The 17,838-nt window shown below is 38.6% G+C and overlaps 1 protein-coding gene and 1 non-coding gene across 10 annotated transcripts in view; one reads left to right on the forward strand and one right to left on the reverse strand.

Moving 5' to 3' along the window:
- The window catches only part of TDRD12 (tudor domain containing 12), a 72,850-nt gene that overhangs the window by 30,971 nt on the left and 24,041 nt on the right, over positions 1-17,838 (reverse strand). For 8 of the 9 annotated variants that reach the window (XM_072967273.1, XM_072967267.1, XM_072967269.1 and 5 more), the window contains 3 exons: positions 17,370-17,459; positions 3,548-3,642; positions 2,909-2,985 (listed from right to left, as the gene is read on the reverse strand). In XM_072967273.1, coding sequence (XP_072823374.1) covers positions 2,909-2,985; positions 3,548-3,642; positions 17,370-17,459 — 262 coding nt within the window. The remainder of the gene's footprint in view (positions 1-2,908; positions 2,986-3,547; positions 3,643-17,369; positions 17,460-17,838) is intronic. The other variant, XM_072967268.1, reaches the window with a different exon arrangement.
- On the forward strand, positions 13,811-13,917 carry LOC116277592 (U6 spliceosomal RNA). The gene has a single exon (XR_004187087.2). It is a non-coding gene; the product is annotated as a U6 spliceosomal RNA (small nuclear RNA).

The following is a 17,838-nucleotide window of genomic DNA, read 5'->3' on the forward strand; positions in this document are numbered from 1 at the left end:
CATATTAGATCTGTTCCTTTGGCTTTAACCCTGTGCCCTGTTTTCCAGGCTTAGTCTTGCTAGCTCTGCACCTTTTGTAAAACAATGTTGCCTTTAGCCTGAAATATACAGGAGAGCCTATTCTCAAGGCTCTGATCATTAAGGATGTTAACACTTCTGTGCTTATATAAAGATAACAAGTTGCAGAATGGAAAATAACATTTGTTTTCTTGGAGGTTTACAGGGACACCACGATCTGACCCTCATGGACAGCTGCAAGAACAAAGAACTCCAAGAACAAAGAATTCCTACACCAAGAAGTTTGCAACAACCAAGCACACTCTCCACCCCTTTTTAGTATAAAAGGAGCCTGAATTCTGACTTGAGTAGGATGGTTCTCCAAGACAGCAGTCGGCCATCCTCTCGGTCCACTGGCTTTCCGAACAAAGTCATTATTCCTTGCCCCAACACCTCGTCTCCCGATTTACTGGCCTGCTGTGCGGCGAGCAGAGTAAGTTTGGACTCAGTAACACTTTGTAAGATGGTGCAGTACAGTCGGCCCTCTATACCCGAGGGATCTGTGTCAGTGTGGATGTGTAGCCAGTGGACAGGGAGAGCTGACCGTATTTCAAGCCAGAGAACCAGGAAGAGAAGCCTTAGACCAGAGTGTAAGGAATTCCACTTTCCTCTTTCTCTCTCCTGGCCCTGCCCCCCAAGACCAGCTCTGAACTCGAGAGAAAACCTCTCCCTTCCTCTAGGGGAAGCAGGTAATGGGGACTGTATGAGAAAAATGTCCATCTTCTTCTCTGATTTCTCTGGCTGTTTTGCTCCACAAGCAGCCCCAATCACACAGAACTGCATGGCAGCTTCTCCACAGGAAACCATCTATCTGATCAGAGGAACAAGGAGAGGGAGCATCTAGAAAATGGTGAATGTGGGGAATATCAAGGGGGAAAAAAACAGCTGGAGGGGAGGGGGACCTTCTATTTCTGTTTATGACCCAACATAACCCCTAAACCCCTGGCTCAACCCAAGTCGAGCACGTTCAGGACAGACCTGAAGCAGCGTACCGAAGACGGGGAAACAGCACTGCCATCACCACCCACAGCAGGGGAGACCGAACTTGAGGTCTGAACCTTCAGGGGGTGATGACCTCCTGCTAAAACAAACAGCAAAAACAACAGAAGCAGCGTTCTCCAGAGGATTCTAACAGAAACAAGAGTCTCACGCCATAATATTCAAAATATTCAGAATACAATCCAGAAGTACTTGTTCATACAAACAACCAGGAAAACTAGATGGACTGTAGAGGGAAAAGGCAATGGACAGATGCCAACCCCGAGATGGCTGTGAAGTGGGGATTATCAAACACCGTGAAGTAGGTGTTATAACCATGCTCGGCAAGACAAGGGAAGGTGAGCACTCCTGAATGGAGCAATGAAAGCTCTCAACAAAGGAATATCAAATAAAACACATAAAAGGAAGGGATAGACTGGGACTTCAAAATTGTAGAATAGATAAACAAGATTACACTGTATAGCACAGGGAAATATACACAAAATGTTATGATAAATCACAGAGAAAAAAAAATGGTCACACTAAAAAAAAACATAAAAATTTCAGAACTGAAAAATAAATAAGAAATTCACTAGATGGGCTCAACAGCAGAACAGAGACAGAAGAGACAGATTAAAGATAAATTAGAATTATTGATCTGCAGAATAGCAAGAAAAAAAGAGGTGAAAAAGTGAACAGAACCTTAGGGACATTTGTCTCATCGGAGTCTCAAAAGGAAAGGAGAAAGAGAGGGATGCAGAAAAAATATTTGCAGAAAGACAGCTAAATGTCACGTACCAAATGTGATGAAAGACAGAAACCTACAAATGAAGAACCCCAAAGAACCCCAAGCATAAGATACATGAGAGAACCTACAGCAAGGCATATGATATTTATGTTGCTCAAACCAGCAATAAAGAGAAATTCCTGAAAGCAGAAGAAAAAGCCATGTTGCAAACAGAGGAACAAAGCAAAAAGACAAAAGACAGATGTGGCACTGGGAGCAACAGGAGCAGGCAACGGTGGACTGACATCTTTAAAACACAGGGGAAAAAAACTTTCAACCTAGAATTCCATACCTAGCAAAGTTTTTTTTTAAAAATAATTTTTCAGACATACAAAAGCTGAAAGAATTAATCACCAGCAGACCCACATACAAGAAACAGTAAATGAAGTCCTGCAGGTAGAAGGCAAATGATACCAGATGGAAATGTGGATCTACATAGAAAGTGAAAGCATCGATGGTAACTACATAGGTAAAAATATAAGGTATCTTTTCCTGTTATTTATTTAAGCCCCTCTAAAAGAAAGCCAACTGTTTAAATACAACTGATAATAGAGTCTCGCATTTATAACAAATGTATAAATAAAATGTATGACAACACTAGCATAAGGTCCTGGAGGGGAAAAACAGAAGCATCCTAATTTTAAGGTCTTAACATTGCACGTGAAGTGTGAAATAGTACACCCTTTCTGTGATTTCATTAATATCACTGACATGTCTTGATGAGGACGGTTATAGTCAAAGTCTTTGATGCTCATCTTCAAGCATGTAACAAATGATTCTTTGCTTTTTACCAACTTGTACTGCCAGCTGACCCACATTTACCCATTCTTTACATCAAGACAACTTCATGGGACCTTACAGAAACAGCTCTGTCCGACAACATCACCGGAAGACTCTAGAACCACTACCAGCTTTTGGTCAACCTGTGCTACTTAGCCAGTTGTCACAATATTTTTCTTTTAAATTAATATATGTTAAATCAAAACTCCCAGGGCCACTCTTTTTTTGAAACTGAGTATTTTCCTGTCATCAATCTTACAGAACACGCTGTAAGACAATGTATTACGCTGACTTTTCACATCATACCTTGCTGCTGGTATATCTGGATCAGCATATATGGTTATGCCTCTTTTTGACGGCCAGTACACTGAAGATTTCACATACTGTAAAAAAAAAATTGCAGAAAGAATATGCATGCTAGCAAGATACATATTCTTAGGAATCAAAATTCCATTAGAGTTAGTCTCACAGACAACCATCCCAGATAATGTTCCGGCAACATGGATACAGAGAGACAAAGAACTGGGTGATTATGCCACTGCTGTAACCACCGGGTTGTGTCTGTCCAAATAACAGGCAGCCAGCATTTCAGATAACCAGTATTTAAAACGTCCTCTAATTACTTTTACCTGTCTTGTCAAAGGGACTGGAAGAACAGGTTAAACTTGAACTATTAGAGTGTCCCATAATCTCTGATTTTTACACCCTTGTTAAAATGCGAATATATACCCAACTGTGTGGAGAGGCCAGCAAGCCAAGAAGAAAGTCTTGACAAGAGGGGAGCTGGAGTTACCCTGTTCTTCGGAAAGACAGTAAATGTGCAAACTTATATTTTTGTGAATGAAATCATCGTAGCCATATGGTTCCTAGCAGATTTTAAAGGAGAATATTCCTAAAATGAACATTACATGAACTTCGTATTTAATGAACATTTACAAATACAACCTTATTTACATCTTTTAAAGAGATGCACTGCTGGTTCTTTTCAGGTGTTTTTTTAGGTGAACTCAGTGAATCCGCATTACATTTTATAGTTTTACCTGCAAAATAAAAAAAGTAATAAAAACTATCTTAGAAAACATTATTAACTAGAAAATAGGACAAAAAGGATTATATTGAAAAAAGTAGTACCATAAAATTTTTTTTTAATCTCGAACTCCCAATTCACCATAAAATCTTAATACATAAAATTATGGAATAGGGCTTTGTATTAAACTTTACTTGAGGTGATTAAATTTTAAAATCTTATTTCAACCCTTATTATTTAAAAAAGTTGAAAAAAATTCCTTTACTGGCTTAGTAAGAATTAAACATAATTCCCAGCTTGGCAGACTCTACTTTCCAACACCCATGCTCTTCTTACAATGTGACTTTCACACGTCTCCCACTGAGAGATCGGCTCATATTCCGTTCTCAGAAGCCTGGATGGAGTTATAAACACGGAAGTGGTGCTCTGTGACTTCTAAAGCTAGACTGCAAAAACATCATATATTTATGACCTGCTCTCTCTGATGCTCACTCCTGAAACCCAGCCAGCACGCTGTGAGGAAGCCCAGGCAACCACAGGGAAAGGCACAGGTGTTTCCGATGACAGCCCCACCTGAAGTTCCAGACAAAGCCAGCATCAACTGCCAGACATGACTATCCTACAGGCTTAAATCTGACTTTTGAAGAGTGACAGAAGTTTTTTTAGTGAATAACATGGATAATCAAGCTGGGTAGTTACGCTTGGATAAAAATTGAGGTATGACTTCCAAGAAAAGAACAACAAAAGAAGCTCAGTCCAGCTATCATTTATTAGAGAACAACATAGGCAATCCTGGAAAAGTGCTCCCTGTAAGTCTCAATTAGAGAAACACAAATTGAAATGACGGGGAATATTTTTCACCTATTAAATCACTGAAATAAATAGCTGAAGCTGCAAATGTATGATGATATTGTAAACTGGTCTAATCCTTCTTTACAGTAATTTGGAGCCTAAGTAATTTGCACCTGTGTGACCTGGGGTCTGGAATTAAGTCATTCTTCAGGGGAGGAACTTACAGCCAAAAGTACAAACCCTCATCTGGAGCCAGGAGTGCAGGCAGTAGATGAAATTCACCAACGGAAAATGTCCATACAACACGAGCTTTCAAACAGTATTTCACAGTAGTTCAACGCAGTTGTAAATGTTTAAAAAAAAAAAACAACCCACAAAGGTTTGTGAAGGGGTGGAGATTCACATTTGTGGATATGGAGATAAAAACAGGAGTCTGAAAAGAAGTCTAAAATAAAACCATTTAAAATATCCGAGATAAAGAAGGAATGGTATTCATGGAACAAAACAGGTAAATATGAAAAGAAAGGCAGACATAAATAAAAAGAACCAATGAGAACACTAAGCAGTAAGAAACAGCCACCATCAAATTGAAAACTCCAAAGACGGGGTAGTACTGGGCTAGAAGCAAAGAGGAAAATGGCAATTTAACGAGTTAAGTAAAGAAAACCTCTCAGAAGTCAACTTAGAGAAATAAAAAGAAAATGCAAAAAAGAAACTAAAAAAAAAATGGGTGATAGGTAACGAAACGACTTAGCTATGTCTAACAGATTCGGGAGGAGGGAGGAAAAAATAATCTCTGAAAGCATTAAGATCTAATACTTTTCAGAAACTCCAGTTAGACCTGAATTCTGTAATTGAAAAACTCCCAAGTGTTAACAGAATAAATTTTGAACCACTCACTCTTAGACACACTGTAAGGAAATGGCAGAATATCAAGAATAAAGAGAACATCTAAAAAGTCAATCAACAGAACACATCAATTACTTAACAAAAGAATAACCAACAGATTGACTGACAAGAAGAAAATGAAGTACCATCTTCACTGTTGAAGGAAAACAACTAAGAACCTAGAATACTGTATCTAGTTTAAATAGCACCATATTTTAACATACACTACCCCTTACCCCGCAGTGAAAGAACTACTAAAATATGTACTTAAAAAGAAAAATAAACCAGTAGTGCAATAATAATCCTAATTAACCAACACTTTCTTAGTGCTTATTATGTATCAAGAACTCTTCCAAAGCATTTGGAATTAACTAATTGAATTCTATGTGACAGGTACCAGAATTATTTTATTGACTCCTCTATGGTTTCTGTGTGGTATAATTATTTCTTCCTTTTTCAGATGAGGAAAATGAGGCACAGAGAAGTCAAATAACTTACCTATGTTTATTCGGCTAATAAAGAGCAAATCTAGAATTCAAACCAAGTAGCTCAGTTCCAAAAAACTTAAGAACTGAATGCAAAATATTTATGTACAACAAGTTAAAACTAAAATTCTAGACAACAGTGAGAATAGAAATGGAAGGGAAGGTTTAGAAAAGAAAAGGTAAGGTTCCTGACGTAAGAAGGATAAATATTGATTACCTTCAAACTTTGTTAGAAAGTCTAAGCATATAAAAAAATAAGACTAAGAGGAATGAAATGTGATATATAAAAGCATCCAGGAGAACAAGGGAAAAATGCTCAATTCAAGAGGACAGGGAAAAAGGGCCCAAGAAAAATCATGGTGAACTGAAAGACAAAATGAGATGATAAAAATAAGTCCAAATACATAATCACAATAAACGTACCTTATTTGCTAAAAAAACAAAATCATAGGTGGCACTTAAGAGTAAGAGAAATGGAAACTACCCTAAGATACTATTTCTCACTTGCAAACAAGAAAATCCAAGAACTTGAAACACTCTCTGCTGGTGAGGCTGTGGGCAAACAGGCACAGTGTCTTAGATTCCTGGTGGGACTCCAGGATGATATGGCTCCTATGGACAGGTACCTGGCAACATATTTCAACATCATCATTTGACCCAGAAATCCTTCTCCCAGGAAATCTACCCAAGAGATGGATCACCACAAATGCAAAATAACACAGTGGAACAACAGTACACTCACATGGAAAAAAATAATAAAGCTGGATATTACCTCACATCATTAACTTAAATGGATCATGGAACTAAATGTAAAAACCAAACGTACAAAACACAAGGATAACAGAGATTTCCTAGACTGGACACAAAATCGTAACAAAAAAGTTGATGAATCGAATTTAATCAAACTCAGAAACTATTGCCCTTACAAATATACCAGTAAGAAAACGAAAGGCAAGCCACACAGACTGGGAGAAAATTTACTCATGATACATACACCTGACAAATGGCTTGTATCCAGAACATATTTTTAAAAACTCTCAAAACTTCTAATAACAAAAAACAATTTTTAAAAATGGCAAAATATAGACTAGTAGGAATCTTACAAAAGAAAAAACACAAACTGCTAATAAGCACATGAAAACAGGCGAAACCTCATAAGCAATCAGGAAAACGATTTTCAATCCAGAAGTCAATCTCTGCTAACACACCGAGAACGTAACAGGGCAGAACACTCGAGAGGCATCTCAGGCATACACAAGCCAACACACCTTCTCCTTAAGAAGTAAACTGAAGCTGTGCTCTAGCTGAACAAGTAAACCGAGAAAGATGATGGCACGGGACTCAGCGCACAGGCTGCAACCCCAGAGAGCAGTGGAGAGTTACACGGGAACAAGCGCTAAGAGGGAGACAGGACAACATCGTGTACCAGAGAGATTCGGTACACGAATCAAGTCACCCATAACATTTGAAGAAATGAATAAAATAAGGGTAGGGAAAAATGTTTATGTTCTTAACACCGCAAAGACAAAGGTGGCATTTAAACAAATGGAGCAAAAACTCCAACGGGGGCTGAACTGTGCCCGTCCCACTCTAGAGGGAGAACAATTAGCACATGCGGTACAAGTCAACATTAATTCAAAGGAGAAGCACTTAGGAGGAAGGGCTGGGGGAAGGCTGGGATGGGACTGGTCTGAGCTCCAGAAGAAGAGTTTGCCTGCTGGAGGAAGTGTCTGCACACTGCCGACTGCTGCTTCCTGCACTGACGAGACAGGTCAGATCGTGCAGGTTATAAACCAGCTGTCTGCACCTGACAGAAGAAAGATGTACTGAGAAAAAGGGACAATTTTAGAGATACGGTAGCACAGATACTGCTGCTTCCAGCCAAGACAAAGTCACAGGGACTGAACTTAAACCCTTTCAAATTGAAACAAGTATGAAACCAGACGAAATATATAAAACAGTGCTTTTCAGATCCTAGGTATCACACAGTGCAGGACAGTGGTCCCTAAGAGTGGGGAAAATGAGATGAGTACTATGATTGTCCGGGCTTACTGTGTAGACAGAGCTTCCAGGATGCAGGGACGGGGGCCCAGATGGAGCCTGGCAGTCTTCCTGAATCAAGGACTCGGACATGACAGCCCGAAAAGGCCAAGGTGGCCTGAGTACAAGAGAGGACAGATCAGCAAGGAGAGCGAGTCCTGGCAGTTCCCAGGGTGACTCAGCCCACCCTCTACTGCAGGGGCCAGGACGCTACTTCCATAAAGGGTCAGACAGGAAGCACTCACTGCAGGCTTCGTGGGCAGGATGCTCTCTGCTGAACTACTCAACTGTGCCACTGCAGCACGGGCACAGCCACAGACAGCACGTAGATGAATCGGCACTGGTGTGCTCAGTAAGACTTTATTTGTGGACACTGAAATCTGAAACTCCACGTAATTTTCAAATGTCACAAACTATTCTCATTCTTTAGATTTAGACCATTGAGAAATGGACAAACCATTTTTAGCCTATGGATTGTACAGAAACAGGTGACAGGCCAGATTTAGCCCTTAGGCTGCAGTGTACTGACTCCTACTCTAAGAGAATAAAAGCCCTGATTTTTAGCTGGGCACGCAGCAGTCCAAAAGAAGGACGTCTCCCCGACCTTCCTCCCCACTGGCATGGCCACATGAGAAAGCTCTGGTCGAAGAAATGAGAGCAGAAGCACTGTGTGTAACCTCTGGGTCTTGTCTCCCTTTCCTCTTCCTTCCAACTGGCTGGACTGGAGACAAAGTGATAGATCATCGTGGACACGAGTGTAGCAGCAAAACCCGAAGGATGCAGGGTCAACAAGACAGAAAGAGCCGGACCCCAAGGACCTTCCTGTGCTTGTAGGACACGCTGGGGAATTAAACTTCTCTCTTGTTTCAAAAAGGGACTGGGGAGGGAGAGGGGGAAAGAGAGAGAGAACTGACTCATCAAAAATGGTAACGTATTGTGGGATTTATTACATGCAGAATTAAAACACGTGGCAACAGCAGAACAAAGGTGGGCAGGGAGAGAGGAGATGGAGGTACATGGTGTAAAGCTCTTATACTCCCCAGGAAGTGCCCCGAGAGTACTCAAAGGCAGAATATACTGGGTTAACATGTATACTACAAACCCTAAGGCAACCACTAAAAGAACAATATAAAAAGGTTTCGCTAATAAGCCAACAAATGATGTAAAGTAGAAGCACAAAAGGCACTTAATCCAAAAGAAGTCGGAAAAATCAGCAAAGGGAACAAAGAACAGATGATTCAAATAGAAAACTAATAGTAAAATGGTACTTTTAAACCCAACCACATCAAAAGATTACATTAAATATAAATTACAGAGATTAACAGATTGGATAAAAAACGCAAGACCCAGCTTATGTGCTGCCCACAAGAAACCTCCCTGAACTATAAAGAGACAAAAAGGTTAAAAGTAAAAGGATGGAGGGGGAGGATATCACTCAGTGGTGGGTATCATTCAGAGTGCATGAAGGACATGCTGGGTTCAATCCCCAGTATCTCCATTAAAAAAAAAAGAGAAAGAAATTTTTTAGAAATGCCTTTAAAAAAAAAAGTAAAAGGACAGAACAATATACACAATGCTAACATTACTCAAGAAATCTGGGGTGGCTACATTAATATCAGACAAAGAAGACTTCAGATCAAAGAATATTAACTGAGATAAAAGGGTCATTTAATAATGACACAGATCAATTCATCAAGAGTACAAAAAATCCTAAACTTCTGTGTACCTAAGTAACAGCTTCAAAATATATGGAGTAAAAACTGACAGAACTGAAATACAACAATTGTACAGTGGGAAATCTCAACACCTGTCTTTTAGTCGTTGATAGACTAGTTACCAAAAAAAAAAAAAAGAAACCAACAAAGCGAAGAGCTGCACCACACTAGCAACGTGACCTAACTGACATTTACAGAACGTTCTATGCAACAACAGCACAATACACAGTCTTCTCAAGTACATACAGAACCTCTTCCAAGGGACCATATTCTGGGTCATAATACAAGTCTCAATACATTTTAAAAGGTTCAAGTCATACAGATACAAGATACCAAATTGAGAATCTGGAACAACTTAAGGAGCCAATAAAAATAGACAACATAGGTAGAAAAAAGAAAAGCGATTAGAATCACCAAGAAGAAATAAATGCTATATAATCTTATATTTACCAATTTTAACATATTAAAACTCAATTTAACGTCCAGTGTCTATTCCAGCAGGTAAGGAGGCTGGAAGTCACCACTTCATCTTAACACCAAGGAGAAAGCTAATCAAACTGAAAATTACCACCTCTTCTTAGATCTGACATAATAATGAGGTCACAGCAAACCACTTCCCCTACATTTAGAGAGACAGACGGTGGGGGAAGACGGTGAATCACAACTGATGTGAGCAGGAGTCTCCATGGGAACCAGCAGTGGAGCAGGAAAATCTCAACTATAATTGACTGACTGCTGGAGGCTCAGTGTGGAAAAGTAAGTTTACAATTTCAGGGGCCCTGTAATACTTTGAGTGAATTTTATCTACTGCAACTCTACCAGGTTCTCACAATAAAGAGCATAAAGATCCCCTTGGGGCTTCCGGTTAGGGGAGGGGAAAGTTAACCACTTTGAAATGTGCCAGAGTATTATTCTGTTCTTTACAAGGCTCACCCTCAGGAGAAACTAACCAGAGTCTAAACTTACTATAGGGGTTTCATCAGAAAATAACCACCTTGGGGTAAGGGAAATACCCAAATCTACCTACCTCCTCCAGCCATCCTGTCCTTCCTAAGGTAGTAGAGGTGGAGGACTAGAGGTCCCAGCCCAGGGCTCAGGCTTGTGAAGACAGAGAACTAATCAGAGCACCACAAGGAGCTTCCCCACCCTCTACACCTTACCACCATGTCACTAAGGCCTACCTACCGGAGTTCCTTTCACCCAGTGTATCATGTCTGGCTTTAAAGAAAAAAAGGCAGACTGAAAAGCAAAAAAAAAAAACCAAAAAACAAACAAAAAAAAACAGGATAGTCTGAAGAGATAGGGCAAGAATCAGAACCAGTCAGACTTACTGTATGACCCAGGAATCCTGCTCCTGGGCTTATATCCAGAAGGAACCCTACTTCAGGATGACACCTGCACCCCAGTGTTCATAGCTGCACTATTTACAATAGCCAAGACATGGAAACAGCCTAAATGTCCATCAACAGATGACTGGATAAAGAAGATGTGGTATATTTATACAATGGAATACTATTCAGCCATAAAAACTGACAACGTAATGCCATTTGCAGCAACATGGATGCTCCTGGAGAATGTTATTCTAAGTGAAGTAAGCCAGAAAGAGAAAGAAAAATACCATATGAGATCACTCATATGTGGAATCTAAAAAACAAAAACAAAAAAACAAAGCATAAATACAAAACAGAAATAGACTCACAGACATAGAATACAAACTTGTGGTTGCCAAGGGGGCAGAGGGTGGGAAGAGATAGACAGGATTTCAAAATTGTAGAATAGATTAACAAGATTATACTGTAAAGCACAGGGAAATATACACAAGATCTTACGGTAGCTCACAGAGAAAAAAATGTAACAATGAATATATATATGTTCATGTATAGCTGAAAAATTGTGCTCTACACTGGAATTTGTCACAACATTGTAAAATGATTATAAACCAAAAAAAAATGTTAAAAAAAAAGAACCAGAGTCAGATATGGCAGGGATGTTGGAATTACCACACTAGAAATTTAATACAACTATGATTAATATGCTAAGGGCTCTAATAAAAAAGCAGACAATATGCAAGAACAGATGGGTAAAATAAGCAAGACATGGAAATTCTAAGAAAGAATCAAGAAAAAAATGCTAGAGACCAAAAATACTAACAGAAATGAAGAATGCCTTTGACGGGCTTATTAGCAGACTGGACTCATCTGTGGAAAGAATCTTAAGCCTGAGGATGTACACATTAGAGAAGGAATAATTGAAGGTGAATTAAAACTTTAAAACTTTTTCTTTTTTTAAATAGATGTAGCAGACAACAGTTTGTTCAAAATAACAGTGACAATGTATTTACTTATACTCATGCGTGCTTGCACATAAGTCAAACAAATGACAACAGTGATACAAGGGACAGGAGGGAGGAATCATGAACACGTCATTATTGTAAGAGACTAGCACTACCTGTGAAGTGGTACAGTGTTATTTGAAAGTGGACTTGGACTGGTTGTAAATGTATATTGCAAAATTCAAGGCAACCGTTTAAAACAGTGAAAAAAGAAGTATAACTAATATGCTAAGAAAGAAAATGGAATCATAAAAAATGCTTAATTAAAGCTACAAATGGCAAAAAGTCAGAAGACAAAATAGGAACAAAAACCAAGGGCAATGAATAGAAAACAATAACCAGTATGGCAGATATTAATCCAACTAAATCAATAATCACTTTAACTAGTAATGGTCTAAATACACCAACTAAAAGACTAAGATTGTCAGAGGGGATCAAAAAAGAAAACTCAACTATAAGAAATCTAGTTTAAAGACATACAGATTAAGTGAATGGAGAAAGATACACTACGCTACTAATGCTAATCAAAGAAAGCTGAAGTATAAAATTTGTATGGAAACACAAAACACTCTGAATAGCCAAGACAATCTTGGGAAAGAACAGGGCTGAAAGTATCACCCTCCCTGACCTGACTGTACTACAAAGCTACAGTAATCAAAACAGTGTGGTACTGGCACAGAAACAGACACATAGATCAATGGAACAGGACAGAGAGACGAAATAAACTCCCACACATAGGATCAATTAATCTATCACAAAGGAGGCCAAATATACAATGGAGAAAAGATAGTCTCTTCAATACATGGTGCTGGGAAACCTGGACAGCTACCTGTAAAAGACTGAAATTAGGGCACTCTCTAACATCATGTACAAAAATAAACTGTAAATGGATTAAAGTCCTAAATGTAAGACCAGAAATCATAAAATTCCTAAAGGAAATAAAGGTGGATCACTCTTTGACATTAATCATGGCAATATTTTTTGGATCTGTCCCCTAACGCAAAGGGAACAAAAGCAAAAAATTAGCAAGTGGGACCTAATTAAACTCAAAAGTTTTTGCACAGCAAAGGTAACCACCAACAGAACAAAAAGAGGAACTACTGAATGAGAGAAAGTATTTGCCAATGACATGACTAGTAAGGGATTAAAACAATATAAACTCAACATAAAAAAAAAAAAACAAGCCAATTAAACAATGGGCAGAGGACCAGGATAGACATTTCTCAAAAAGAGACATCTAGATGGCCAGCAGGCACATGAAAAGATTAGCAACATTGCTAATCATCAGAGAAATGCAAATCAAAACCACACTGAGATATCACTTCACACCCATCAGAACAGCTATCATCAAAAAGACCACAAATAGGGGGAGGGTATAGCTCAAGTGGTAAAGCACATGCTTAGCATGCACAAGGTCCTGGGTTCAATTCCCAGTACCTCCTCCAAAAATAAATAAACTTAATTACCTGCCCCCTGCCAAAATAAAATGATTAAATAATAAATAAATTAAATATTAAAAAAAAAAGACCACAAATAGCAAATGGCGAGGATGTGGAGAAAAGGGAACCCTCCTACGCTGTTGGTGGGAATGTAAATTGGTGCAGCCACTGTGGACAACAGTATGGAGGTTCCCCAAAAAACTAAAAACAGAACTACCACAGGAGTCAGCAATTCCACTCCTGGGTATATACCTGAAGAAAACAAAAACACTAATTCTAAAAGATACGTGCATCCCAATAGTCATAGCAGCATTATATACAATAGCCAAGATACAGAAGCAATCTAAGTGTCCATCAGCAGATGAATGAATAAAGAAGATGTATATACATGTATATATATCTATGTGTGTGTGTGAGTATATATATACATATCTACACACACACACACACACAAATGGAACACTATTCAGCCATAAAAATAAAATTTTATGTGCTCACTTTGGCAGCACATATACTAAAACTGGAATGATACAGAGAAGATTAGCATGGCCCCTGTGCAAGGATGACACGTAAATTTGTGAAGCATTGAAAAAAAGTGAAAATTGCCATTTACAATAGCATGGATGAACCTAGAGGATATTACACTTAGGTGAAATAAGTCAGACAGTGGAAGACAAATACGGTATGCTATCACTTATATGCAGAATCTAAAAAATAAAACAAACTAGTGAATATAACAAAAAATAAACAGACTCGCAGATATAGAGAACCAACCAGTGGTTACTAGTGGGAAGAGGCGGGGGAAGATTAAGAGGTACAAACTACTATGTATAAAATAAACAAGCTACAAAGATTATTGTACAGCACAGGGAATATAGCCAATATTTTACAATAACTATAAATAGATTATGACCTTTAAAAATTGTGAATCACTACATTGTACACCTCAAAGTTATATACGTAAATCAACTATATCGCTATGAAAAAAATGTATAGCTTAAAAAAAGTTGAAGTAGCTATATTAATTTCACACAGAGCAGACTTCAGAACCAAGAAAATTATGAAGGACAGAGGCATTAAATAACAATAAAGGAGCAATTCTACATGAAGACCTAACAGTCCTTAATGTGTATGTGCTTAACAAGAGAGCATCAAGATACCTGAGGCAAGAAGTTATAGAATTTCTAGGAGAAATAGATGAGCCTTCTATTATAGCTGGAGTTGTCAATCCCTTTCTATCAAAAATGAACAGATTCAGCAGGAAGAAAATCAGTAAGGATACAGTCAAATTCAAGAGCATCACCAATCCACTGGACATAGATGCTATCTACAGACTACTTCATCCTACAGCAGAATATACCTTCTTCTCAAGCTCAAACGGAACCTACACCATGACAGACCACATTTTGGGCCATAAAACACACCTAAACAAACTTGAAAGAACAGAAACTACACAATGGCTCTCATACCACGATGGAATGAAACCAACTTAGTAACAAAAAGACAGCTGGAAAATCCCAAAGTATTTGAAGATTAAACAACATACTTCTAAATAATACATGGGTCAAGAAGAAATCTCAAGAGAAATTTTAAAATATTTTTAACTAAATGAGAACAAAAATACTTATCAAAATTTGGGGGATGCTGCAAAAGCAGTACTTAAAGGGCAATTGATAGCATTAATTGTTTTTATCAGAAAAGAAGAAAAATCTACAATTAATAATATAAGCTTCTACTTCAGGAAACTAGAGTAATCTAAAGTAAGCAAGAAAAAAAGGAAACAATAAAAATCAGAGCAAAAATCAATGAAACTGAAAACAGGAAATCAGTTGAGCACGTTCTACAAGAGAACTGGTGCACAAAGTTCAACAGCATCGAGGTCAGCGAGGTCAGGGACAACTGGCGGCTGCTGCAGGCAGAAGGGACTGAAGGGGTGCGATGAGACATGCTGAGCTGCGTCTGCCCGCCGCTGTCCCTCCTTTATTAGTGGTACAATTGGCAAAATTTGAGCAGTGTCTGAGGGTTAGATGCTCCCATGCATCCATATTAATTTTCTGAGTCTGACGGCTGTATTGTGCACATTTCTGAGAACACCCTTGTTTCTAGGAAAAACACACTCAAGTAGTGGGGAGAGACGGGGCATTCCAGGCAAATGGTTTAGGAAAAAAGTTTTTTTGTTATGCTCTCCAACTTTTCTGGAAGTTTGTGACTATTCTAAAATAAAAATTTTATTGAGAAAATAGAAATAAACTCCAGGAAAACAGAGGCTTTGATTCTGTTTCTGATGAATCCCTAGAACAGTGCCCAACACTGAGCAGGTGCTTCCTGAGTACCCGATGACTAACGGTGTGTGGACTAGGGGCATGCGAGCTAGTCAGGACGGGGTCTAGAATGGATAAGCCAAGAAATAATGAATAATCATAATTATTTTAAGATTTAAAGATGACTGCCAAAATAAACAGCTTAGAAAACAGGTTCACCTCTAGGGAGTAGCCTGGGCTAAGAAGAGGCTGAACAAGAGAAAATTATTTTTCATTATAGCCTTTCTGTAGTATTCAATTGTTTAACCAAATATTTAAAAAGCACTACACTTTGATACAGCAACTTCGAAGTACCAAAAATTTATAAAAATATAGATGAAATAGCTTCTCACAAAATTAACGAAGAAAGGATATCTTTGCTCAAATATGTAACATCTAGTAATTCTGCTTCTTGACGTGATAATCCAGTCACATCTCACACATTAGTTTTCTTTTCTTTACCACCAACCTTTTCCTTTTCAAAGATATGCACAGTTCATTCCAACACTGATTGTCATAAAGGAAAGTAGGAAACAATGACTGCCCAGCAACCTGGAGCTACTTAAAATAATGATGACAGATTCCAAACACTAGAAAGCTGTGCAGTGATTAAACACGACGTAAATGCCTGGTATTTTTCCTGTTCCAATGGAAACAGAAGAGATACAAGTGGAAATAACACATTCCCATCAATAATGGGTTCCTTTCAACAGGAAGTCCTATCTGGGACCCCTACAGGAGGCGCATCAGAACATGGGTGGGGGCCCCACACGTGCCACAGAAGCCTCTGACCTGGAAAGATGTTCAGCCACATATTACGCGAAAAACATCACACAGAGGTATGTATAGTAGGATCTCATTTTTGTAAAACAGAAATTATATACACACCCTCACATCTAGAAAGCTCTGGGAAAAAAAAAGATTTAAAATTCTAACAAGTATGTGTATTAAAGATGACAGCCTTTTAAAATTCTGATTATCTGTATTTTTCTATGATAAACAATATTACCAAAGTAATTAAATAATTTAAAGTGCATGGAATATTTTAGCTGACTAAAGCTTTACTTTCTTGCTAGGTTCCAGTCTTTTTTTCCGACGGCTGTTTCAGCAGTCAGTTGTGGTTCTGTTGAGGTCCCGAGGAGAGGTGAGCTCGTGGTCCTACTACTCTGCCACTGTGACTGGAAATCCTAGCTTTAGGTTACTTACGGTTCACTCTGGGTATATGTGAAGTATTATATCCCCAGGTATACACACATTCAATGTAGGAGTGAATCCTGGGGAACCACCACAGAGGGTGAGCCAAGCGTCAAAGTGGCTGGTACATTTCACCCCTGCCAACAATTCCAAGTCATTAAATAACCTGGAGATACGGAATTAAAGACTGAGTATTTCTAACTTCATAAATGCCTCTTTCTTATTTTTGTGCATCCTACTGCTGAAAGTAAAAATCAATCATAAACCCATATGCATATTCTGAGAACTAATAATAATCACTGGCCTACGGCTGGGCTGAAATAAATCAGTCCTACCCATGAAAAAGTGCCTGATATGTTCTTTACATTGTGGTAAAAGCCGGAGGACTGCAAGGCAAATTATGTTTGTCAGCAGCTACATCATAAATTGGTGCCACCAAATTAACGGAAAAATAGAGAATTATCCCAGTCCTTCTAAACAGCCCTCATAATGTTTATGCAGCGAAGAGTGTCCTTTTACGTGGCCTATGAAGTGAAGCAAGAGAACAGAACTCACCCAGGAGACTAGCGGTTGGCCTGAGGTCACCAACACCGTTGGGCCACGGATGCTGGAGAGACTTCGCCAGCAAAGTTAAATCATGTGAATCTGACAGAGAGAATACATTTCAGGATCAATGCATGAAATAAAACCCAAAATACAGCTGAGAGCTTGCTGATACGCCTCTGCTCTCACTTAGGCTGTAAGGCACAGAATACCTAACTTGGGGCAGGGGAGCAACACGAGGGCACTAAAGAAGAGTGGATGGAGAACTACTTAAAGTTGTTTCGTGACTGACTCTTCTCATATTTTCATGCTAATAAATGGATCTTTTAAACACCAAGCAAACAAAAGTTTGTTTTTATAGTATCTTTAGATTATGAATATATGGACTCTTCAAAATATAACTCCATGTTAATAAGAAATTCACAATAGTTTATCTTCTCGTAAAAACAAGAGGCAGCTCTTTTAGAATCTCAGAACTCGT

Source organism: Vicugna pacos, chromosome 9 (genome assembly GCF_048564905.1).
Source record: "Vicugna pacos chromosome 9, VicPac4, whole genome shotgun sequence".
Lineage (NCBI taxonomy): Eukaryota > Metazoa > Chordata > Mammalia > Artiodactyla > Camelidae > Vicugna > Vicugna pacos.